The sequence below is a fragment of the Phallusia mammillata genome, chromosome 2, assembly GCF_965637545.1.
Source record: "Phallusia mammillata chromosome 2, kaPhaMamm4.hap1.1, whole genome shotgun sequence".
In the NCBI taxonomy this organism is placed as follows: domain Eukaryota; kingdom Metazoa; phylum Chordata; class Ascidiacea; order Phlebobranchia; family Ascidiidae; genus Phallusia; species Phallusia mammillata.
Genome location: NC_137253.1, coordinates 24,889,185 through 24,915,375, shown reverse-complemented (window position 1 = coordinate 24,915,375; position 26,191 = coordinate 24,889,185). Strand labels below are relative to the sequence as shown.

The 26,191-nt window shown below is 38.4% G+C and overlaps 2 protein-coding genes across 11 annotated transcripts; both read left to right on the top strand.

The window, feature by feature from the left end:
- The first annotated feature begins 1,174 nt into the window (after window positions 1-1,174).
- LOC145212259 (partitioning defective 3 homolog) lies at window positions 1,175-21,882 on the top strand. 10 transcript variants are annotated; one of them, XM_080080320.1, is made up of 32 exons: window positions 1,175-1,341; window positions 1,465-1,604; window positions 1,995-2,099; window positions 2,169-2,298; window positions 2,529-2,633; window positions 3,264-3,358; window positions 3,661-4,056; window positions 4,116-4,273; window positions 4,476-4,574; window positions 4,907-5,033; window positions 5,526-5,643; window positions 5,701-5,833; window positions 6,015-6,150; window positions 6,260-6,344; window positions 6,416-6,522; window positions 6,599-6,733; window positions 6,971-7,088; window positions 7,570-8,070; window positions 8,903-9,055; window positions 9,346-9,516; window positions 10,413-10,526; window positions 10,933-11,193; window positions 11,638-11,771; window positions 11,856-11,955; window positions 12,317-12,325; window positions 12,669-12,783; window positions 13,289-13,417; window positions 14,112-14,165; window positions 14,942-15,023; window positions 15,904-16,133; window positions 19,453-19,497; window positions 20,357-21,882. In XM_080080320.1, the coding sequence occupies exons 2-32, from the start codon at window positions 1,485-1,487 to the stop codon at window positions 21,171-21,173; spliced, it is 5,082 nt and encodes a 1,693-aa protein (XP_079936446.1). In that variant the 5' UTR covers window positions 1,175-1,341; window positions 1,465-1,484; the 3' UTR covers window positions 21,174-21,882. The 10 variants fall into 10 exon arrangements, with proteins under 10 accessions (XP_079936446.1, XP_079936456.1, XP_079936455.1 ...); XM_080080330.1 differs by lacking the exon at window positions 19,453-19,497 and adding an exon at window positions 18,140-18,189 and having other exon boundaries at window positions 20,357-20,421; XM_080080329.1 differs by lacking the exon at window positions 19,453-19,497 and adding an exon at window positions 17,482-17,577 and having other exon boundaries at window positions 20,357-20,419.
- An 809-nt stretch (window positions 21,883-22,691) lies between these two features.
- LOC145212272 (zinc finger and BTB domain-containing protein 8A-like) lies at window positions 22,692-24,247 on the top strand (the record flags this gene model as incomplete). Its single annotated transcript, XM_080080352.1, is given in 4 exon segments — window positions 22,692-22,971; window positions 23,168-23,388; window positions 23,454-23,587; window positions 23,808-24,247. Coding segments are annotated over 4 exon segments (850 nt in total), but the record flags the coding sequence as incomplete, so codon positions are not given.
- Between the last annotated feature and the right edge of the window lie 1,944 nt (window positions 24,248-26,191).

Sequence of the window (26,191 nt, the reverse complement as noted above, 5' to 3'; positions counted from 1 at the left end):
GAAACTGTATTTTAAACAAAGGAGTATGACTTATATATATATATATATCTGTCAACACTGTGGGAGTTTGTGTTTAAAAATTAGTACAAACAAATAGTAGTATGACTTGGACTGACATTGATAGCTTGGGTAGCAATAAATATATCATTTTAGCCGCAAGATTGTTGCAATATCAATGCAAAAAAACGTCATGTGTACATGAGGTGACTGGTATAGCGTTGTAACCATTCATGGAACGTTGTTTTTCGGCGCCATTGACATGTGCCCATATAAACCTGCCAGTTGCTAAACAATTCCTAGTAGAAGCCAAGCGGCTTACAATTCGCATTTCAACGTAGCTTTATGACGCAGATGCTTTAGCAAAATCCTCGCCGAATCGAACGCCTTCTGGTCGACGGGTCGGGATTATCGTGACGGATTTAGTTTCACAGCTGACTGTGGCTGCGTCAATTAGCGCCTAAAGAGATGCTTCTCCTCTGACATTCCCGAGCCTTTTCTGCCGGAGTGCCGGTGTATTCCAGGGGTGTGTTGGCTTTAATACCTCGAGCTTCAGCGTAATTTCGGACCGAGACAGATGCGTCTGAATCGTTTGTTTACGCGAACGTTTACATCCCGCGTTCCACCTGAGTCCTTGCCCAATGGCTGTGAGAGGAAATAGAGCTTGTTAATCCTGTGTAATTTTCACTTAGGTCATTGTTTCTCGGCCGTCTCCGATGGACAGTCGGCACGAGCAATCCATTAAACAAGGTAGACCTTTAGTGCGAGAGCTACAATTTGTACAGGAAACCCACTATCAACGTTTACCAGAACGAACTTATAGAGTACATTTGAGTTAGTTTCGAATGTTAGTGCGGTATCCGCTTGTCACGCATAAACTGTCTTACAGCGGGCCTACTGCCGCACGTCCAGGCAAGAAAAAAACCTTTGTGATCGTTTTCATGCATCGCTGCGTTTCTCTTGTATAATATTACAGTGGCAGTGATGGGCAATTGTGGCGCGACGTTGGCAACCGCAAGGCGAAATAGAATTCGGACAGCTTTGTTATATCGAGTGCGCCGCAATTTGAAGACATCTGAAAAGGCGTCACCTTTATTTTTGCTGCTTTGTTAGGCGTGTTTTTCTAAAGTGTTCTGAGATCCGCTTTTGAATAGACTAGAAGCCAATTTGCTTTTCACGAATTTTGTTTTGTTGCAGATATCGGTTGGACGTGTTATTTTTAAGTTTCACCCAGCACTGTTTTTTTATAAAATTTTAAAAGTTGTCATGTACTGAAGAGTTTACTGCACAGCTATGTGTGAATATCTCTACAGCAACACTTTGGCAATTATTGAAATTAGCCAGGTGGGAATATAAGTCTTGTTTTAATTCTTTGTTTTTAATTCTCGACTGTTAATGCAAAACTTTGTGTTTTAAAATTTTATTTGATCTCATGTGATTAAAATAAACAAACATTTTATTTTGCAGGTCCTGCTATCAATGACACAATGAAAGTGACAGTCTGCTTTGGAAATATAAGAGTGGTGGTGCCATGCGGAAAGGACAATTTAACGGTAGCAGACTTACAAAAGCAAGCATGTGCGAGATACCGCAAAATTATTGGCAAGGTAAACATACAGTATATAACACATAACGCACAAGTGTCTGACAATTAGCCTGTAGGAAGGGGGGAAAGAGAAAAAAGAGAAAGTGTCACCGAATACGTGTGACTGGCAACTAAATGAAAGTGGGTTGAAGCCAACTATCCTGTTTTTTTAATGAAATTGAACAGATGCTTGTGTCATGGCAACACATGAGAGCGAAATAGACAAACCGTAATGAGCAAGCCCTTGTCTAATAGGTACTTGAGGAACAAGCACCCTTTTGGGTGATTCGTGGCTTTTGAAACGCGCACAGTCGCCAGAGTATTGCCTTGGTTGTGGTAGTGGAACTGTGTCATGTTTAAATTGTGTTTGTTTGATTTGCTAAGTGACATCTAACATAAATTGTTTTTTCAGAGTTCGGACTACTGGGTTCGTATCCTGCAATTAGGTAGTGCCGTAGATGGTGGAATCTTAGATTGGGATGATTTGGTTCAAGATGTTGTGGAAGATAAAGAAAAGGTTTTATAAGAGAATCTATTGTTAGCTCTACCCTTCATACAGTGTGATAATGTATTGGTTTTGTCACAGCTGATTGCTGTGTTTGAAGAAGAAGAAGTTCAGCATGCAGACTGGGATTTAAGCAGTGCTGTAAGCTCTGATGATAGGAGCACACCACAACGACCAGCTGTTAAACACCCCAGTTACGAACTTTCCAATGGTCAGTTTGTTCTTTGAAATACTTACCACTTTTAAGTTTTATAGTGAGATAAGAATTGGCTTTTAAATATTCAAATAAGAAGAAATAAAGCAAAAAATCAGAGTATATTTTCGCAAATATTGAATTGGGTAGGTGTAACACATTTGTGTAAAGTAACAAAACATGTTGGAGTTATTTAAAGTCATACAAATTGTTTATATCTAGACTAATGTATTTTGATCAATTTTAAGGTGGCAGCCGACAAAGATATATGGATCACGGAAGTTTAGGAAGTTCATTCTATAGTAGAGACAGTTCATTAGAAGTTGATGTGGGCATTGAGACGTTAAAATCCAGTGAGTGAATGGTTATTGTGGCAACCTGCATGCATAGAACTAAAGCAAATGACCTTCCCTTTTTCATGTGTGTTTTATTGCCTTGTGCAGCATGGACTGTTTGCTTTATTGCCGTCTGTAGTTTATAACTGTGTGCTGCTAAATGACTTTAGTACAAACAGCAGATAAGTGCTCAGAGTACTGTGTTGTGATAACTGATAGTTTAGTATAACAGGTTTTGGCTTTGTTATAAAGTAGCTAGATGCAAATAATTTCAATTGTTATGTCTGAGTTTGGTCAGATATTATTTGTTGGGGCTTTTTAAGGGTGTGGTTCCTGTTTAGAATGTCAAGTTAAATGCTGGGTGGTTGTTGATGTATGGTTCAGTTTGCAGCTATTTGTAGGATCAATTGAATTTCACTCAACCCTACATTTTGTTGCATTGCCCCACTGGTGGATAAACAGTTCCTTTTATCCTATTTTTGTATGCATTACGGAATTGTCTACACTTTCAGAAAATTTGTTTTTTCCTCTATTTAGGTTGTTCATGTTTACTATGCAAAGACATAAAAAATTAGTGGATAAATATGTCACATTGGTAATATGTTTGTACACAGGAAACTTTCAAAGTCAACTCTATTGTACTTTTAGATTCACAGATTGTAGTTCGGCAGGAAAGTGACTCTTCTTTCAATGCTGCAGGTGTCATGCATAATCATAATTCACCACTCAACTCAATGAGTCAGGTATTTATTGCTTATGACATATTGTCGTAAATGGTGTGCCACGGAGGTTAGCTGCATACAATGTTATGTGTCATCACAAGAAGTATTGGTATTTCTGTTTAATATCAAGTACCATGAGTCCATGAATGTTTACACTTTATTTTTTACTGAAAAAAAAATTTTTGGTGAAATATGTGAAAGTGTCTGGGATTATTTTGCCTTTTGTTTTTTGTGTAGAACTTATAATCTTGCTTATCAAAATCCATCACAACAATGTGTTTTCTTTTGTCTAATCCTAGCTTTTGTGTTTACCTGAAATACAGGCAGAACAATCAAGATACAATGGGAGAGATAATGGGGAGCAACGAAGGCCCTCAAGATACTCCCGGAGGTCAAGAGAGTCGAATAGCACTTCCAGAGAGGAACCAAACAACAATAAAGCTCTGTCAGAAAATGACAGTAAAGTATATTTTAAAAGAGACAAATTCCGCCAGTCAATGGCGAGTGGATTATCAGAGTCCCTGGACAGCGAGAGTCCTTCGTACAATCAAGCAGAGAGAGATTATTTTTACGACAATTCTTACCAGTCAGATTTATCTGCCAATCTTGCTGACAACATTAGGCAACTGAGCTTTGCCGAACGCTTAAATTTGCCATGGTTTTATCGCGAGTCTCAGGAATTATTACTCATCAATGATGGTACTCCATTGGGCTTTCAGGTATGTAACTCTTATATATTTGTTTGCACAAACATTTTGAAAACACACCAATTTTATAGGTTGGTTCTTATCATGATCCAAAATCCAACAAGTTTGTTGGTCTTGTCGTTAAATCCATCACTGCTGGTTCAAGGGTGGATAGAGAGAATTTGTTGCAACCTGGTGATTTGATTGTTGAAATCAACCACAGAGTTTTGCTTGATTTGTCACCAGATGTGTAAGTTACTGAGTCAGCATTTAGCTATTACACAAAGGTTTGCATTGGTCATCAACAAAATTAGATCTTTGCATTAATGTTAACCGAACCCAGTGTGATATTACAGCTCTAAATATAGAATCAAATTATGTGCAAATGATTAGATCAACTGTTAGTTGACAGTTTGCAGTAAGTTGATCAGAGTTTGTGGTCTTTTGTGCAGTGCTCATGCAATTCTAAAGGAATCCTTATATTATCATGAGTTGCAATTTCGAATACTTCCAGTTGAAGAAAGAGACAGACACATTCCTTCACCTACAAGGTGAGTTTGTTTTGTTTGTTACTACTGGTGTTATTTGTTAGCCTAGGAGTGTATCTGCATTGGAATTTTTATCCCCACCACTAAGCATCAGTTGCATGTTAACACTGGCTGTGTGGATTAACTCCCACATAAGCATTTGACATTCCTATCTTTTTAGTACTACAGATCAACTTTCCATTTTGTGTTTAATATGTTACCAGGCAGTACTAGGTTGCTCAATCTATGTGCTTTATATGAATTGTTAAATTTATTATGGTTACATACCAGTTTTGTAGCTGTAGTGAATGCTGTTTCAATTTAGGGTTGTATTAGAAATTTGTGTTTGCTTTCAGAAAAAAGCAATCCTCAGTTCCACCAGCATTAACTTTAACAATGCCATCTCCGCAAGCAATAAGTGAAAGCAATTCTGCACTGTCTGCTTCTCAGTTGTCAGCCTCTGCCTCTTCAATGTCAACACATGTAAGATACAATTTTATTTTGTTTTGCTTGTGTAGTGCTAAACAGTAGACGTTAATGGACTCATATTATTTGTGTTACTGTTGATGTCAACCACGGAGCACATGTTACAATATGCGCAGCTGAAGTTGTGTAGGATAACATTAGTCATTGCAACAATCTGTTTGCAGACTTTAGTGATGTTTGAAAAAATGTGGTGTCAACAAACTTGCCTGACCTAATTCAATTGTTGTATAGTGTATCGAGTCAAACAAACTGGCAGCATTCCTTTTTAATTGCTCTATTGTTGTTGAATACAACACTGGCGTCAATTAATGTGGGCCTATTAAATCTTATTGTGGAAAGGGTTGACTAAGAGTTGGTTTTGTATCTTTTACTCCAACTTGTTTTTATGTAACTTGGGGAACATGGTTTAGAAATTGTGTTTTCATAAAATAGCTACAAGAAGTTTTACAATGCTGGACAAACTTTAAATACATGTATTGTGTTGTGTAGGAATCACCATCTGCTTCCCCTACATCAAAAGTTCCATTAATCGCTCAACAATCTTATGACAATGTCAGTTTGTACACAAGAAAAATTGGTAATCAAATTACCATTTCGTTTAAAAAAGGTAAGGATTTAGAATGTTCAATAATGGTCAACCCTTTAACATTGGACTGTTGTTTAGATGCCCAGGGTCTTGGCTTCAGCATAACTGCTCGTGATACCACAACTATTGGTGACCCAGGTCCTATTTACATTAAAAACATACTGCCTAAAGGGGCTGCAATTGTTGATGGAAGATTAAGGGCAGGAGATCGGTAATGTGTTGATTTGTTTTGTGTGTAAATAAGATAATCAGTGAATACTGACATGAATTCAGTGTGTTTGTTTGTTGTTGCTATGAACAAACACTACATGGGTAGAACTCAGCATGGCTTGTATATGCATATGCCATTTCATGCAGTCTCCGTCATGTTATATTAATGCATGTATATGCAGATTGTTGAGTGTCAATGACCAAGAGCTCAGTGGATTATCCCAAGAGGAAGCAGTAAAAATTCTTAGAAGTGTTCCTTCGGGTTCTGTTGTCAACCTTACAATTAGCAGACAAAGTGAAACATTACCAAGAAAATTGGTAAGAGAAATTAATTTGTCCTTCTATGTACTCTAACATTGGTTTCCTTACACTTTTATTTGAAAGCTAAAATCTATACAAATAATTACAATTTGTTTGTTGTTTGCAGCAAGATGACCCAATTACAGACAAAATGATTAATGAAGACAATTCAAGGGAATATTTTATGTTTGAAATTCCACTAAATGATACAGGTAGGCATCTGACATTTCATGGATTTTTACCACTGTGACAGTTTTTCTACATCTAAATACCTTTTTGAAAGGTTCTGCTGGCTTGGGAATTAGCTTAAAAGGGAACCAAAGCAAAAAAACTGGCCAGGATCTCGGAATTTTTGTCAAAGCAGTTTTTCACGGTGGTGCTGCCTGGCAGGTATGTTGTAACAAAGTTAATGTCTTCACACAAATTACAATGTCAAGGTGTTATTTTCCTCATTAACAATACTCAGGATGGACGATTAAAGGCTAATGATCAGTTGATACAAGTTAATGGTCGCTCCCTGACTGGTGTTACCAATCATGAGGCCATTGACATCCTTCGAGCCTCCATGTCAACAGAAGGCAATGTGAGAGGCATGATACAGGTAACTTACACACTATGTACCAAAACATCATAAATGTAAACACATGTTGTAAAATTGAATGAAGTCTAGCAATTCTTTGTTGATGTTTTTCCTTCTTGAACTCAATTTCTATGGGTATCACTAGTAAATTAATAACAACATGTTTCTGATTATGCTTGAAGTACCTTTGCTTTGTCGGTGAAGTTGTATGTTTTACAATGGTTTAGTTTTCAATTACAACTTTGACATACTTGGCAGATGGTTGTTGCTCGTCGCAAGGTTTCTCAAAATGGACTTTCTTCAAGGGTTTCGTCAGAAGCGAGCAGCGATTTATCTGATTCAATACTCGATCAGTTTCACAATCTCACAAAACCAGGTATTTACTCAATTGGTGCTCCCTGCTGTTTAACAACCCATGGCTTTGAAGTTTATCCTCTAATTGGTTAATACAGTGACTACATGTTTTATTGCAGCATTGTTTAACATTGGCATTGATGTTGTTAAAGCCTTACAGCATTGCTGGATTTTTTTAATGCTGCAGCTGCTTGGCACTTGAAATCATGTGCTGTCGGCTTAAAATCTAACTAACTGTAATATTGGGCCCATTGCTTTAAGGAACAGGGCACAGGCAGTGCAACTGGAACTACCTTCCATATGTGATGTGGAACCCACTTGTGGGACGCTCCTATTAACTCAAAACTAATAAAATGTAGCTATAAAATTTAAAGTTATAAAAGATTGTAGCGTTTCAAATAGAGTTTTTTATGTGTGTTTTTTACAACCTTATTTGTGATGTTTTGTGCTGTGAGACAACCGGCATTCTTTTTCAATGTTTGCTATTCCTGAATTTCTCCAAGATGCTCCAGCACATGTTCATGTGAAACAAGCATCTATGCCTTCACTCCTTATGGAAACCTCTTTCGGTCCTGAAGACATTTCCGAAGTTAACACCTCATTTCAATGCACAACCCTTGATCGATCTACAAGGCGTGGGCGCTCCACAGCTACTGGTGCAGTCGCCAGGCGTATATCAAGCCAAAACCACAAACGGTCACGTTCAGTAAGCAACGACGCAGATAAGCTTGATGTGGAAGTAGTCAGTAAAGTCAGAGAAAAAATTCTGAACTCTTCGACGTCCAGTTTTCTCAGCAACTTGATTCGTTCTTCCGTTGCTTCTCCGACACCGTCCACACAACCCACTGCTCCAGGGGTTTATGCAACTTGGACCATTCCAAGAACCCATCGTGTGCCAAAACGGTCTCTTTCACTAAAAAACATCAAAGGCGATGTCGATTCTTTAATCGCCAACACCAGTGTTTCTGAAGACTCAAGAAGGTCTGCTTTTGAGGCCATAACAGGTAGACTTTTTTCCTCTTGACTGCAAACCTATACATCAATTGGTCAACACTCTTTTCTGTCTAGACCTTGAGCTTTGCAAGTCTTTTTTCTCTTGTGACTGCTTTCATCTGTGCTTGGAATTTCTTTGCATGGTCAATTTTTCATCCTAATGCTTTCTATACAGAGTTCTGCATTTCACATTTAATGGTATTTCCTTGACAGCTAACAGGTTTGATTCATACAATGATTTAAGGGAGTAAACTTGCATTCATCATTGCCAGGTCATATATCCTGTTACTGTTTTGAATGCAGGCAAAATATGACAAGTGTGTGTGAAGATAAAACATCATGTTCACTCTTTGACCTTGATAGTGTGTGTTTACGTCTATTAAATGTTTGCATAATTGATTTTGTAGTAAAAAGGTTTAGCCAATGTCTTAAAAAATAAATTTGATTAGGTCTTGTAGTAGAACTTTTCTGTACTATTATCTTGATCAGACTTGTCAAAACTGTTGGTGTTGTTTCATTGCTAGTGTCCTTAGATATTTGTAAATCTCTTCTTGGTATGAAGGCTTTGCCCTTTACTTGCAGCATGTAGATGTTAAATTACTATCTATTGTGTGAAAAGCCATAACAGCGAATAAGCATGCTGGTGCAAAACTGATACTTGCATGACACCACCTTTACATTGGCTTCGTTGCAATTGCTACATGCTCAACTAATAGCTGCTATTTATCTACCGCACTGTTGGTTATCCATCAGTGGATTGAAATACTAAGAAAGGTGGCACTTACTGAACTAATGCATCCAAGTTTGTAGAAAGAGTTGAATACATTAAAATTTGTATTTTAGCAAATGAAATCACAGAGACTGATGCATCAGTTGTCAACCCCAGTGGGGATCAGCAACAATCCTCACATCAAAGAAATGAAGGCACATTCAGTAGTGTCTCCAGTAATGAGCATTCCTCCCAGAGAGCTAGACCCACTTCACCAGTTAATCCAGGTGGATTGCGTCACTTTTTTGTTATGTGATTGGCTAAATATAGAATTTCTGGATTTCTGGAAAGATCTGGATTAACCAAATCCGGTTTAACCAAGGTTTACTGTAGTTAAGTTATATTGTTGTGGATTGATCTATTAGCTAATGCTTGCACAACAGTGTTAAAGAAGGCTTACAACAAAACCATATTGTTTGGTGTTGTTATTTTCAAGTACCATGTGTTATATGTGACATGCACCAATCTATCGGCATTTTTTAAACAGAAGCTTTAATCAGAAGATTTTGTGTTGCAGATGTAGTTGTAAGTGAAGATGACTGGCCCATGTCACCCAGCTACGATCCATTCAACCGTGAGTCTGCCATCCGTCAATCAATATCAGAAAAACGAAGAGATGCCGTTACAAGATATTTCCCGAATGGCGATGGCCCTAAAAATGCAAAAAACAAACACAACACCGAAATCGGTAAATATCACATATCCTGTGGAATTTTTTTTACAATTTAAAAAAAATTAAATAAGGTTGAAAAAATTAAATAATTTTAAAGTTTTTTTGCTCATAAAAACAGATGTCCACCCTGCCAAATTGGCAAAGATCATGTCGCTATGTTCTATTGACATTGATGAAGTTTCCTCTAGTATCGGTATGAATCACCCCCAATAGTCACTGTCTGTAGATTTTTGTCCCAATATTAGTTAGTCTCATGCTTCCTACTACGCAGCTGATCTCTCATCATCATTTTCTATAGTTTTTATGTTATTTGAGATACTTTGCAAAAAAGATCTCCTTTGCCACTCTGCTTTGCTTTAGCTAATAGACCACTATTAGGATAACCTTATTATGAGTTAACACTTGGTTTTATTTCTCTTAACTATGCTTTTTAAATGAACTTCAAGAAGCATGAATTATTAATAACTTTCTTGATTCCTCTCCTGGTTAAGAATCCATTATTAACTTTGAACTTTTACAATAAGCCAGAGTTTCTTTTGTGTCAGTTTACTATTTGAATGTAACCAAATTCTTAGTAGATGCATTATAATGCTTTGCATACTTTGTAGTATAATTAGAAAAAAAGTATTATGTAAGAACAAAAGACCTTAACACAGAAAAAATGTTTTGTTATTTTTTTACTTATATTTTCCATCTGCTAATGACTTTTCTGAGGCAAGTTGTAAACCCAAAAAGGTTGAAAAACACTGAAATAGAAAAGTAAAATGCAATGCTAAAGGAATGAACGTAAACGTGTTTTGAAAAACTGACCATTCAAGCTATTGACAACAACAGACTAAATTTTACTTTTGTGTCCTATGTTGCTCAGTAACTTTGACTTGATCATTGACACTGTTTTACCAAACTTAAAGGCAAAAAGGAGGCAGAACCAAAGAAAGTAAACCATGTTAGGAATCTTTCATCCCCGGTTTCATTGAACAAATCCAAATACAACTCTAAAAACAGCAACAACTCAAGTTCAGCAGGTACAAAGGCATGCTTGCTATTTAGCATTCCACTGCTTTGATGCCAATGGCTTTTCAGATATTATTTTTGCATGAATTGAGCTTAATTAGAAGTTTGCCAGTGTGTGCGTTTGTTTTTGCTACAACCTTTTTTGGCAATCTTGTTTGAATTTATCCTGTGTTAACTACATGTAGAGATGTCCTGAACGCTAAAATGCGACCAGGTTTAGGTACTCGCAGGCCTGTTTTTGGTAATGACATATAGTACAATAGAATTATGTTTGTTACTTGAACACCACTCTTCATATCCATCACAGACTATGTTTTTGCCTGTACATTATTGACACTGCCGTCACACACTAAAAGTAAGACTGTACTTAACCAAGACATTTTATTTGCATGTTACGAATTTGCTGCATGGTGTTAGTAAACAACAAACTGGCATGTGTCACAGGCAGTCATCAAAACCTATCACCCCAGCCGAGCCAAGATGACAGCGTCGCAATTTCGCGAACACCTATAGCTGTTGTTGAGCTTAACCCACCCGCAGACAATAGCCTGTCGACCAACGGCTTTCGAAAGTCGATTTCAACTGAGTCGCTCGCGGCAACTGCGAACGCTGTACAGGCCACTGCTCCTGTTAGCAATGGAAGTAAATACTTTACACCACACTTTCTTGACCTGCCAGGTAGACACCGTCTCTTTGCACGCATTCCTCTGTTTACAAAAAGCGCTATACTTTTGCCTTTAATAATATCTTTGTTTGTTTGTTTTGAATAGTAAAAACTGTAATTCATACTAACACAGTGTGATTAGGGTTTTATTTCTAAATTATTTTGTCGTAGACTTCAGTAATCAAGCATTTTGTTTGTTGTTTTCATAATTCTAGTGAATGATCTGTAGCAATTGTTTTAGCGTGGATATTTTATTAGCTTTATGATAGATAAGCACAATTTGTTGGTAGTATAACGTAAAAAAATCTTAGATGATAAAACGTCTTACTATTTTAATGGTCTGTTTTTGCCATGATAATTTACTGCATCTATACGTGCACTTGGTCATACAAACAAAAAGATAGCCCATTTAACTTGACTTTAAAGCCATGAACAACACTGTACTATATATTGAACAGGACGAAATGTCGACGTTGGGCCAACGTTAGGCATTGCCAAGTCCAGCTCGCTTGAAAGTTTACAGACAGCCGTCGAGAGTTGCTTTGCCTCCGAGACTAGCAAAGAAAATCCTTATCCCCGACCTATGCCAAGGGTAGGCCGCTTTCATGTTGAAATTAGCTGTAAATGGAAACGCTGGCTCCGTGTCTAAATCGCTTTCGATGTGATTTATGTTAAGGTGGTTCGTGGGAGAGTTCTTAACGACAGTTTTCGCGCAGCGTTAGACCGTTCCTACGATATGTCCGGGGAAATACCCACAATTAAACAGATGGAAACCGGTAAGTTAACACATCACTTTGTCCCGTCGGGAATCATGGTAGTGCATGTAGACGCCCTGTGGTAATTCAAACAAGGCAATGTAATCCTTCAAGCCGCTACCCGGTGGCCAACCTTTACCCTATAGATATCTTTCTTTCGAAAATATCATGAAATCAAATTTACGAATGCGCTAAGCGGTGATTTACTGACAGACTTTTTTTCACACATCGGAATGTCATTTTTCAAAAGGGGTGTTTTTTATTTCAACCTAAAAATACATACGTACCTTTTGTTTTTTTGCATGCAACTAACAAAAATCACTTTTTTTGCTTTTGTGTGCCGATGTCACTTCAACGGATTCCATTGAAAATCGTCGTTCAGATAACAACGGTATGCCTAGTTTAACTTGTGTGCAACCACAATTTTGTGTTTTTTCATTTCATTTTGCCTGTTTCATTTGGTGTGAAAGCATATACACAACCCACACACAAATGTACATGCTTGCTTTTGCTTGCTCCATATACAGACAAAGTTTGGATTTTTTACTTGCTTCGTGTCCAACTGCAAATTGGAGTTGACCTAAAGGACATTTTATAATTTTCTCAATGGTGTATTAACGTGCTATATACAGTCAACTTTAAAACAAAATAAACGCTTTACAATAAGTTTGTAGGCGATGTAACAACACTAAAAATTAAGTACAGATTAAGTGCATGTTGAAATATGTTATCAGTTCGCGAGGAGGAAAGTTTTCGTACATCTGCTACATCGTCAAGTGAAGACAGCGTACTCAAACTGAACAAGAAACGTTCCAACGCCAAAGGGACCAAGTTGTTTGGACTTTTCAAGTACATAAAATATTGCAATAAAATAAGCGATTGGATGTAGCACAAAAAGGCTTCACAGTAGCGGCATTTTTATGTCTTCTTTTTACTTAACCTGTTTCTAATGATTTGAATGTAAAATAATTTTTTGAGCGCAGTGCTTCTTAACCCCTTTTTTTGCTGCCACCCAAGTATTCAGCGTGAATAAGCTGCAAAGCTGCGCTGATCAATGTCAAATAGCCATTTGTCAACTTCTTACTGCAAAATTTTTCAAGCTAGAATATCAAACGAATATATAATCGTTAAGTATGGTACTCGGTTACCCCAAGGTTTTGTGAACTACTGTATTCGACTACCAAACCAAATCAAATGGCGACTCATTTTTGGCTGAGAAGCACGTTTTTCAGTACTGTAATCGACAGTCAAACCAAATGGTGACCCTTTTGAGCTGAAGAGCACGGTCGTAACCACTTAGGCTTCCACGACCGAAAAATGTCACACACATTCCCAACATTTTATTTATTTGTAGAATCAACAAAACAAAGCGGTCGCCCGACGCCCACATGAAGTCCCGAGTCAGTGAGAACGAACTCCACAAACAGCATCTGGAAGCTCGCAGGGAGCGGGACTTCGAACGAATGAAGGAAGAGAATGAAAGGTTTGTTTACGGTTGTGACGTCACGATGCCGACCTCATCCGCTCTGTGACGTCGCACTGGTGCGTTGGTGCAGCTATCATACTGACGCGTTGGTGTATAGCGCCGATGCATTTTATCGTCGTTTTGTCCCGGAAATATGTAATTGATGACGTCATGAGCCAGGTGGTTTCCCGTAAGATATAGTGCAAGCTTGTTTTGTTAATTAATATTAAATGACAGGAACACATTAATAAGGTAAATTGACGTGTAGCATTAAGACGACTTTGCTAAAGGACATTTGCTTGTGTCAGAAAAAGTATTCCTATTCGTATGTTTAGTGGTAAAAGAAAAGAAGAACTCAGAGTTTTGTTTTCATTCCTAAACATAACTGTTAAACCTTAATTCTGTTACCAAAGAAGTTTTCATTTCAGTGGCAAAATTTGTTGAAGTCGGTCTTGCGCATACTGCGGTTAAGTACCTTATCAGCGTTGTAAGCGAATTCAAAAATAAAAACCCAAAACACGGGCGGAAATCAATGTTTTTTGAAAAACGAAGCCTGAATTGGCCCGAAAGTTAGTGAAGAGCGCCAATTCCGTTTTATTTAAGCCCAAACCCTACTTGAAAAGCCCGCCCCGACTTACACCTCTACGCCCAATATTTTCAGACGGCTAGACTGAGTCATATTGCGATAACAAACGTCCCTATATTTTAATAGGATACAAGCCAAGGCGAGGGAGCTCCGCAGCAAGCAGGCTGAGGAACAAAAGAGGTAAGACCTGTGAAAATCGTAGGTCAGTTTGTTGACACTGGGCGACCGCGGTGAACGACCAACGCCTTGTTGAATACGAACAAGTGGCAAACATCGATATACGGACAGTGGTTTACGCCTCTGCACAAACACAGCTTTGTGATATCTTGACAACAAATCCTGTAGTATTTGCTTAACGGTCGCTTGCTGTTGCCGTGTCCGCCGACCATTTGAACCGCGACTTGGTAAACACAGTGAAGTGTTTAATCTAGCGATTTAAATCAAACGCGTTTTTGAGTTATATGTTAATGTTCATTTGTGACACATAATCGTAGATGTTACAGGTTTAAAAGGCGCTTTACTTAAAAAACGCTGAACTGTCATGGTTGTTCCCTACCGTTTTGTTACATTACGTTACATTTTATCTTTTGGTTCCAAGTACTTTTATTGTGCTTTTTTATTTCTTTTTAGCACCAGTTTGTTTACTTGAAAGAGTTAAATTTCTTACAAATTTTGATACTCGATATAGATAAGCACCACTTAAATGGCTCCCTTTAAATTGAATCACCAACCTTATGACCGAATTTCCAATATATTTAGCAACCTTATATTCTGTGTATGGATTAAATTCCCCACTGAATTCGGATCACGGTGCTTTTAGTTTATATCTAACACCACAGAGAGTCCCTTGCGGCCAAAACGGAAATTAAAAGTCGGGTCGATATGATTAAGGCCCAGGAGGCCGCTTAATAACTTTGACTTATTTCGAATAATTTGACCAAAATTACTCTTTAAAGGGTGAATACGAACTACGAGAGACCGCGACCTCCGAGTGTTCCAGTTACTGCAATGCAACGGATTAAGCACGACGACCCCATCGTAAGTTGTTTCTTACTGTGAAGTGGTTTACTATTCTTATTGCTTGTTGTCCAAATCTAATTTACGGTTTCACCTAGAGCAGGGGTCGGCAACCTTTTTTGCACTGCGGACCGTGAAATTTTATCGCGGACCGGTCTTCAAAAAACTACAAATATTAAGCAATAAAAGCGTCTAAATTAGTGTATCATCAGCGGAATACAAGGGCAAATTGTTTCATAACATTTAACTCGAAAAATTATACGGCCCGGTAACGAACTCCTCGCGGACCGGCGGTTGCCGACCGTTGACCTAGAGATTTGCTGCAACACTGTACTTCAATGTAGTCAATTCCTTGCAACAGTAAGTTATTTTAAAGCTAAGTCAAAACCACTTGATTTTCTAAAACAATGTAAAAAAGACAAAAAATACACTACCTCGTTACAACGTTGCATCATATTAAACGTATATCAAATTGTGTGCCTGGGCAAGTTACTTGATGTCATTCGATATGTCGCCTTCTGTACTGCTGTATTTATATATCAATGTGTCTTTATTATTGGTCTCTATAAAGACAGTTCTGGTAGATCTCAAGTATAAATATGGGCTTGCAAATATTTCGTTGTACATTTCAGTTGGGTTCACAAAAGTCATTTCTTCTTGAGATTTTGAAGTATAAGTATTTCACCTTAGTACCCTCTGTGTTCGTGAGCAAGCACAAAACATCATATTAATAAAACTGTATGTACCAGAAATAAGGACAAACTCCTTGATGTTTTCATTGACTTAAATATACTGATATAAGGTTCGATATAGTCTTCATCCACCAGGCAACGGGCTCAGTGGTTCTAATTTTAAGTTTTCAGTTCAACATGTAAACTTCATTTTGCTTCAAAATATTTAGACGTGGTACAAAGAATCGGCGTCGGGGCGACACTCGGTCGATCCCACGGCGATGCAGAACCACCGATACGCGAGCGGCGGTGGCCGGCGACACGAGCCGACATCGCCCGATCCCCGTTACAACAAACACGACCAAATCCCGTCTCCCCCTCCCAGATCGATCAAACACCTGAAGAAGGACGAACACAGAAAGTTTTCAGAGAACGTCAACACGTATAGTTCCCTTCCCAGGTGTGTGACCCTCACTTTTTTGTGTGTTTTCATTGTTACGTTGTTTAGTATTGGAACACAGAATGTCCAAGTGATAGACGCATTCGAATTTGGAAAGTTATAGAACCTATGTTCATAAGCAATGTTTACACGTAAATATTGCGCCTTGGTACATTGGTAGCACGTTCTCATTGCACAAGAAATGTAAAGTCTATGCTTTGAACTTAAATCCAACATTAGAGGAACTTAAATCCACAACAACTATAGCTTGTGTGTGCTGAGAAACATGAACAAGTTAAACGTTAATCTTATGGTTTGTTCCTCGGTAACAGGCCAATGTTTTATGCCACCTACAAACTGTTACACACTTGGATTTTCTGTGCTCCAATTTTTAAATATGTAGACACATACATTTTTGTGTGCATTGGCACTGCAGCGATTTTTAACAAACCAATCCCATGATTGTAATTCTTCCCAAATATTACCAAATGCAAATACTCCCGTATGAAAGTCACACATAACAAATACACATTCAACGTGTTGTAGGCAAAACCGAATGTAGTTAATAAAAAACCGGCACAAATTTATTGCCCCTATATTGGCGCTCCTACCAATTTGACGTCATTATGCCAGCAAAACACAATTGGTTCGTGACGAACTGATTCATCCGAAATTACATGGCGTCGCATGTGGGATCGCCTGCGGGTTTGATCAAGTGTTTTGTAGTAGGGCGTCGTCCGCTTTTGAAATTGTAAGCCCATGATGAATTTCACCGCCTTTGGCGATCTACAACTTAAAATATGGAACGTGTGATTTTTATTTTTGAATTTTTATTGTTTTATAAGCACAAAATTCTAACTCACATGATGCTATTAAACTCAACAAGACGTTGTGTAATGTATATGCTCCCATAAAACATTTTAAGAATTCGACTGTGCTTAAAGTAAAAAAGGTAAAAAAAGAAAAAAAATACGATTGTATTCAACTTGACTACATTTTTTGTGAAAAGTACATCTTGTTTTGGTCGGTAGCGCAAACGAATCAACGGGCCGCTTTTGAATGTATTGTAATTTTTTTAAACACCCTGTGTCTATAATTATTTGGGGTAGTTTTTAACTGAAATTTTAACAACCGAAAAAATCACGTTGCGGACAAAAAAAAATTTATGATGTGATTCGGCCACTCAAGCATAAAAACAATATTGCTAAAACACCTAATTCACCCCTCGACGCCAACATTTCGAAAAACCCTCAGAAAATCGCTGCAGTGCCTTTCATCCACTATCATCAGTTAAGTAGTAGTAAAGTGTAGCTCATATAGCGTATACCCAAGCTCACCGTGTATTTTGTTCTCTGCTCATCTGCCCCAGTTTACTGGACATAGATTCGCTGAGCGAGAGTGTTCACGAGACCTCCGTGTAAGTAAGAACCGAGCCCGCGCACCCCAACACCCAACACAATAACAGGTCTGAGGCCGAGTGTTGAACCACACACACCGGCTGACAACGTTTGGGTATAATGTCTGTCCCGTGTCCTATATGTGACGCGTAACCGCTGGGTGTGAACGGTGATTGCACGTGAACTGAACAAAACTCAAATTAAAATTGATTTATGTCCTTGGTGCTGTTTGTGCGGCTGGACGTTTCTGCATTGGTTGAAAATCGGACTCCTAACGGTTAACCACCATTTGGTTACTTGGTCCCACCGGTTTTGATATTAATTTTTTATTTACATGTAAAGATCAGGAACGTTAAATACTGGTAATGCCTAAAATAACGAGCTGTATTTAAAGGTGACACAATTGTAAAATCAAGCTTTAACTTACCCACAGCTTGTCGTTCCAACGTTAACATAAACAACAACCCCAAAAAATGACCACACCCACCCACTACGTATATAGTACTTGAAAAATAGTCAAAACAACCAAAAACAATTGGAGTTCGATTTATTCATTCCATGCGGTGACCTCTGTGTTCGCTACAGCTATTTCGTACCGCGGTCTTTACCCCGGGTTTATTGCCTTTATAGAAACTTGATAAGTAACCGGAAAGCGAAGAGAAACTAAACCGGTCGGCAAGGTACGTTGCGATTCAACAACCGACTGCTTGGTGTTGTCTGACGCACGTGAATGCTGGCAAGCGCACTCGACACGCGGGCATTAACCTCTGACCTTTGACTTTACATGGGTTTTAGATTTTTACCACTAAAGCTCCATGCATGCAAGGCTATGTACAGTTAAGCGAGATTTCATACCATGGTTGTTACATTTTTGTCGTAACAGTTGATTACAAAAACCTTGTTTGGAAATCCGCTTCATCTGTACATAGTCTTGTATGTACGGGGACATAGTGTAGACTGCATGATATATTGTAGGAGGTAATAACTGGTTAACCAAGCAGCGATATTAATGACGACTAACAGCACGTCAGCATCAACATTAAGAAGTTTTTTGTTGTTGCCCTTTCGGTGCAACTTGTAAGAACTAAGAAATGATCACTTTCCCACTGGTGTTGAAAATCGTTCCATCACTTTTCTTTCAAGTGCTGCCTGGTTTCTTTCCTGTGACCAGGCACAATTGTTGTATTGGTTTAAGAGTTGTTTTACTCCTTTGAGTGCCCTGACTCCGTCCATAAACGATAACGCCTGGCAGTTTAGTTTCGATGTGAGAAATTAGTCACACCTCGAACCTTACAGGATGTATTTTTGGGTATTCTAATAACGTTTCATGGGTCTGGAAAATAACTAACGAACTCATGTAAACGACAAATACAATGACCCAAGTAGACATACAAAGGGACTTGTTTTATTATTCGGTGATATCTGATGATGGTATGAGCATTTACCGAAACGTTTAAATAGTAATAAGTATGTCGCTTTTTACGTCTTTTTGGGCCTCTATATTTGTCAATAAACATATGAACAGATCCGTGTATAGTGTTCTAAAATTCGTTTAAGTTTCGCAAAACAGTGCGTGGTTGCTACCAGCTCAACCTTATTAAGCATTTTCGTTATTTTTCCCTAATTTCTGTCAATTTTTAATCTAATATTCTTCTGTGGTGCTTTGGTGGGCTAATATACGTCATGAAATAAGCTATTGCTGCCAGGCATAATGTATGACTAAGTATTGCTCATCCAGCAGTTTTATTGTAAACAATCGACGTTTCGACGTCAGGACAAATTTGTCCTGCAAGTTATGTCATTATCCTGATGAAGGCGTCTTGTATAGGACGTCGAAACGTCGATTGTTTACAATAAAACTGCTGGATGAGCAATACTTAGTCATAATATACGTCATATTAGCGCTTCGCTGCTTTACCCCTTTTTACATTCTTTTGTCAAAGATCGGATTTGTTCGTGGGAAGTGTGGGTGTCGTGCGCCCCTACAGGTATAAAGCACTTTTCAAGAAACACACGAATTGTTACATGTTTGCTGAGGTGATGTGGCGCACTTCTGTTAAATTCGAGTTTAGTTTGCACAAAAACGCCTTGGAAATAGTTTGTGATTGTTGGAATACATTGCTGGCGAAGTCTTCTAAAATAATGGGAAGATGCCTATCATAACTGAAAGTCGCCTAATATAATGTTAAAGTATTTTCCAAAATCGTTAATTTTTGAGGTGCTTTGTTTAGCAAGCAATAAAGACGAGCGATTCATTGTAACAAATTTTCCAGTTTGCAAGCCACATATAACAATATGAACATAAAAAATTAGTGTAACCATCATCAAAAGTTCATTATCCGTTTACGACCACGTACTAAACACATGTTAAGCACGGCTTTATCATCGCCCTTGACTGTTCGCTACAGCGATTATCAACCGCTGGCAGGTTGGCGTTCATTTTTACTAACTTCAGCACGCCATGATTTTGTCACCCAAATGTTATGTGACCCACAATCACAATTACAGTGTCTTATCATATCACCAGAGCTTTTCTGTTGCATGATTCTTATTTCTAACGTTGACTTTGTGGCTATTCGTTCACAAGTCAAAATCTGGGTGTTGTAAATCATGTGTTCTTTCCACTATTTCTTTGTACACAAGAGAATTTATAACAGTTCTTTGTAGTCGTTTTAATATAGTTTGTAGTTTTGGCAATATAAATCAATCTAATTCTGTTAAAAAAAATGTATTAATTAACAATACGACTTAAAAACATGGCTTTGCACGAACTCCTCCGTTCGCACTTTAACACCTCGTACAGCGGTTCCTCAAGTAAACCTTATATTTTCACAACGCTTGAAACAGGCAACCACGTCGTGGGTCGCGCTCCACCGATGACGAATCTCAGCATCACCAATACGGACGAATGAACTCTGCTGAAGAAGTCTCCCCTAATCTTCGTCACACCGGCTCCGGGCGTGTCAGCTCCTCACGAATAGAAAACCTCGAATTCTACAACCGACAAAAACCGAACAGTGTCCGCAAGAGGTCGCCACCGAGGCCCCAGGTGCCTGCAGGCTCAATGGCAGGTGGCAAGGCTCCTCTGAAAAAATCCCCTTCACACGACGACGGCAGGAAGGGCAGAACGTTGTACTATGACGACACTGAAAAAACTGAGCCTTCACGGAACTTGTACGGCTCCAAGGGGCAGCACGGCTACCACCAGCGGGAAAAAAGTCCTGAACCTCCGCCACAAAGCTTTTACGTTATTCAAACAGAAAGCCAAAACACATCGCAGAACAGGGTTTCCCCGTCGATCGTGGTAAGGCGAAGTGCTGTGTCACCAGGTGGCGCACGAGCACCGCGCTGGGTTCATCCAAATCAGCGACACAGCGTGTACACAGACACCCCGTCCAAGTTCTACACCACCACTACGCCACAGGTGCGTTCCCCCTCGTTTCAAAGCGGCCCTGTGAAGGCCAAGCCCTTCTCGCCGTCCAATCAACGCGGAAACGGAAGTATGGCGTCACAGACCCAAGTCCGCCGCGTTTCCTCCCCCTCGACTTCCGAAATTGCCGATCGGAATAGAGAAGCATATCATAAGTTAATGCAGTCTCGGCGGAACGAGGACAGTGACGGGACTTACGAAAAAATCGAAATATCAGCCCCATATAACTTATAAACAACGGCATCGTCCTGGTATTAAGTGGCTTTATGTGCCATTCGCGTAAATTTCGGTGCCCTTATAAACCTATTTTTCTACACTGTCGCGGGGCGATTCACAGCAGAAAAGCAATTACTTTTTGTACCATTGAGACAACCCCAATCGACTGTAACTTTGTTATGCAATTGACAAGCCTTGTACTTAAATCTTTTGTACCTTTCCATGTGTGAATTAACGCTTTCGTTTTTTTCTCTTTGTTTCGATGTAAAATATCTGCTGTTCGTTTTATCAACCGAGATCTGTCAGTTCCTTGTTTATTAATCGTGTGCGCCCATGAAAAAGAGCCAGAACCTCATGTCACAACAATCACCTGTGTACGATACTATACGCTGCATGAAAAGGTACAAAAACATATGGTAATCTTTGCCATCTATCGATCAAGCTTCCTGCAATGACCAGCAAGAAATGTGCAACCGACAGCAGCGCATTTTTTGCGTGAAGCTTTTGACTCTATTTCTACGTCGATCATGGTTGCTATCCAACTGAGCTTTCCACTGTCCGACGTCGAGCAGTTTTTTTCCTATGGTGGCATTTTTGTTGTTTCAAATGAAATTGTGTAATGCTGAAATTGACTTGCTGCGGCATGTGCGATTTCGTTGCTTGAATTACATCGTGATCAGTGTTGCAGCAATTGAATAAAGTATGGTCCGTTGGTCCTAAATGTAAATTAGCGTTGCTTTCATGATAAACAGTTCAAAAATCTCAGCTTAATGGAATATTGTCTTAGCGGAACAAAGTAAAAAAGGAAATTAGAAAATTTAATTTTCGGTCTGTCGGCTAATTAAGCTTTACTTCTAAGGTTTTTAAATTACTTTACGAAAAAAAAACCGTACAAAACTTCTCCGATAATAATCATAGAAAACCCATGCTGCAATATTTTTGCGAAATCTCTTGCTGGTAAACAGCCCTTAACAGTTCTGTGGGTTCAATTTACGGAACCTCGACCATATTGTTTCTATTTCTGTAAGTTATAACTATATTGTTTCTGACATGAATACGACTTTGGTAAAAAAGTTGCCATTTTTGAGCTATTGTTCCCGGCTAATGCGGATTTAAAGGCCGAATAATCTGGTTTAATGGTTTACGTAAGTGCTTGTTCAAGCGTAAAGAGGGAAAACACGAACTGTTCTGTTGATTCTTTATGTTGTAAATAAATACCGCTAAGAGATAGCCCGTGGTCTGTTTTTATCATTTTTATACAACTGAGTAACTGTATGCATAAGCCCAGCGATTAATTTGTAAACGGTTTGAAAAAGTTTCTGATTTGACCATTACTAAAGTTAAGGCTGCCGACTGATCCGATTTCAGTAAGCGTGTTTCATAAAATATTTTCCGATTGGCTCATTTGTTTTCGTTAAACAGCTGGCAAACTTTTAACACCCGTAGTATTTAACAAATTGGGAAATTTATTAATGGGGAAGCTTTACTTGGGGGAAAGTCGATGTCAGAAAGCTTGGGTGGACTTGCACTTTTTTGCCCTTAAACATTGTCTATTTTTAATGTGTTCGGTTTTGTAAAAAACAATTGCCTATAAATTGCTGTACTTCACCATTTCACAAAATTATTTTCTGTGACAAAACTATTTAGGCCTCTTTGCATCCAACTTTATCAAAACAACTTTGTCATTGTTGACATTGTTGTTAGACCTGTTTTGGATTTTTTTAATGGTTTGGGTTGAGTTTTCTGAAGATTGAGATCATCATGTCTAGTCATGCAGACCTTTTGTCGAAAAGATTGAGGCAACAGGTTGATCAAGGTATGGTGGTTTGGTAAGGTATATCCATCATTTATATTTTACAACTGTTTCTTGTTTTAAAGTTGTTTGCAAACTAGCTGTTAAATTTGGCAGTCCACCAATCAAATCCAAGTAACTGAAGCACCATAATGGCATGTTTGCTGACCAATAGCAGTAACAATTCAAATATTGTTTCACTTTTTATTACCATTTGCAGGAAAGTATTGTGACATCGAAATCTTTGTTGAGGACCAGCAGTTTTTTGGTCACAAATGCATTCTGGCTGCTCTCAGTCCTATGTTGGAGAAAAAAATTGAAACTGCAGAAAAAGACTACTATGACCAGATTGTTCCACACAAGTCGAAAATTGAACTGTCTGGCATTTCTGCCACTGGCTTCAGTTTATTATTTGAATACATGTACACTGGAGATTTAAATGTAATTATATATATCATTTAGTATGTTTAGTAAAAGTAGTGATGATCAATTATGTTGGTTTGCAGATAAACGATGAAAATGCCAATGATGTTACAATAGCAGCTATGATATTGGAAGTTCAACCAGCAATCCAACAATGTGTTGAATACAAGCAAAACAAATTTGTTGCCAACAGTTTGCCTGTCAACAGACCTTTAAGGTATTTTACAAAATATTACAATATTGCATCGATGGAGAATTTAATGCTATATTTTTTATGGTAGTTTGTTCCATGATATGGTTTAAACTTCAGTTTGACCTTTTTCATGCAGCATTGCCCTTTGCCAATGAATCAACACACCAAAATTCCACAAGCATTGGATAACCAGTTGCTAAAATGATAAAATACTGTTTAATGAATTAACTAAACCATTTTGCAGACCAACCATTATGGATGTTCCTTCAAGCCAGCCTGAGCCGCATCCTGTTGGAACTAGTCAAGACATCCAAATTGCAAGTATTGTGTCAGAACACCCATCAGTGGTGGAACACCCATCAGTGGTAGAACAACCATCAGTGGTGGAACAACCATCAGTGTCAATGCCAAAAATGGAGGTAGCAGAACCAACTTCACCAAATGAGAACTTTCCATCCACTTCCAGTGCACCAGACATTTTTGACAATCATTGCTCTGAGTTTGGGTCCTTTCCAAGCATTTTGCAGTCCTTTGAAGCAATGAAAAATAACCCAATGGCTCTTCCTACTCTGTTATCCCTTAACCAAGGACAACCGAACATGTTGCATGCAACAAGTTCAGAAAGTACACCAGCTGCCCGCGAGTTAGTTCAACCCCTGTTTCAAAGTGATGATATGTACACAGGTAACATCTTTTTGTTTGTCTTTTTGTATGTTGCAGTTAACTGACTGAGTCAATTGAGTCAACATTTATTTAATTTACCCAAGGCATTTCCTGAAATTTCAAAAGAGAGGTACAACATTTTGATTTGGGAATTTCCCTAATGATGCTCTATGACAGTGTGGTGCAACTGCAGGCCTGCGGGCCAATTGTGGATAGATAATTTTGTTGGCCCGCAAAAGATCAAAGTTTTAATGACAACTATCATTTTTGTTTTCAATGTATTAAAATGTGATAATAAACATCACAAAACGCTGCAAAATATCCTATTGTGACGCATTACAAGGCATTGTTACGTGTAATAAAGGGTTCTTCATCAACAAACCGGGCATTTTTGGTTCTGCGTCAACAAACTCGGGCATTTTTGCGCCAGAGTGGAAACTGAATGTTTTTAACGGCCGCTACTACGTATATACCCATAAAAGATAACAATGAAACTATATGTTGAGTGAAAACGGAGTATATTCACCCTGGTGTTTGTGCCAGAAAAAAGTTTTACTTGCAAAATTTTAGACCTTGGCCTGCGGACTAAGTTAACGATTTTTATTGGCCCGCAACAAAAAATGTTGGACCACGCTGCTCTATGACATCATTACTTCTGCTTTGGGAAATTTAGCTAAATGTTCTAGGCTGCACACAAATATTTAATTTAAGTGTCTAACAAGTAGCAGTTAAGTAACCTATTTCGTTATCTAATTCAACACAATGTGTAAATGGCAAAGTGCTTTTGACGCTTATTATGGGTCCCCTTCCCTGAAGGGGACACATATTGTTTTTGTCCGTATTTTTTTTTCTTTTTTCTGTCTAACGCTGGCTTGTGAGACGCGTTTGGTCAAGAAAGAAAGCTCCAAATTTATTCAAATTTACAGAGATGTTAGTTAATAATCCAAATTTGATCCTCCTGAAGTTTGACCCCGATTGACCCAGCGGTTCACCCACAGGCCCCCAAAACGTAAATTTTTTGAAACGGCTGTACTGACTAAAGTACAGCACTTTGGAGTTTCATGCTTCGTTGTTTGGTGCAATGTAAAGTTTTTTAAAGAATTTTGTATCTTTTTTTCGGATTCACCCATTTTTTACCCTTTAAACCCCGAAATAAACGGTTTTAGTTTTAAGGCAGAAATACATGCCCTATGGTGCAGAAAAATAATTGTTTAAGCAGGATATTCGTTTAGTATTTAAAATTTTGCCAGTTACCTTTACAACCCATAATATGTGTACGCTATCAGTCAGATATAAGTCCCAAGGTAGCAATTCACTGGTTTACGATTAAGGCGGCAGAGCGGGAGTGCTAAGCTTGACGTCTGGACAGACGTTTTACGAGACAGTCGTTTCGGTGATCAGTAATCAGCTGTTTTTTGTGCAGCAATGCTGTGTCGTTTTATTGAGTTATCACGCGCATTTTTAGTTTTGGCGCAGGTTTTACACCTAAGACGTAATTCGGACTCGATAAACGTACTTCGGTTTCGTTTATGTTAGGCAAAACATGGTTGATCAACATAAATATGAAATTTAATAAACTTAACTTTTTCGAGCGCCGCGATAAATGGTCTTTAAATTCTCGTTGTCAGCTTGGCCGTCTCATAACCATGGGTCACTAAAGGTCAACTTGTAGGCATTACAACACCGTTACGAATTTTTCGTCATAACGTATCTTCTTTATTTTTGCCAAATCAATTCAAGAATCAGTACTTAAGTCATGTATAAATTACGCCGAACGGTATTGTTGAACACTAAGGACTGCATGCTATTAAAAACAGTGTCAAAAGGTCATTAAACGGTCGTTTTTGCGAAACAAAGTTAAGTGAAAAACAAGTTGTTATGTATACCTTTGTAGCAAACGACTTTTTTATATAGTGTCTAATACAACAGTTAAGGCTTTCTAGGAAAATTTATGTTTAAAAACTG

Coding starts and splice junctions, on each gene's coding strand:
- LOC145212259 (XM_080080320.1), top strand. CDS start 1,485: ATGAAAGTGACAGTCTGCTTTGGAAATATAAGAGTGGTGGTGCCATGC. Junction 6,734..6,970: donor ATGTGAGAGGCATGATACAG/GTAACTTACACA, acceptor CATACTTGGCAG/ATGGTTGTTGCTCGTCGCAA. Junction 11,194..11,637: donor ACACTTTCTTGACCTGCCAG/GTAGACACCGTC, acceptor TATATTGAACAG/GACGAAATGTCGACGTTGGG.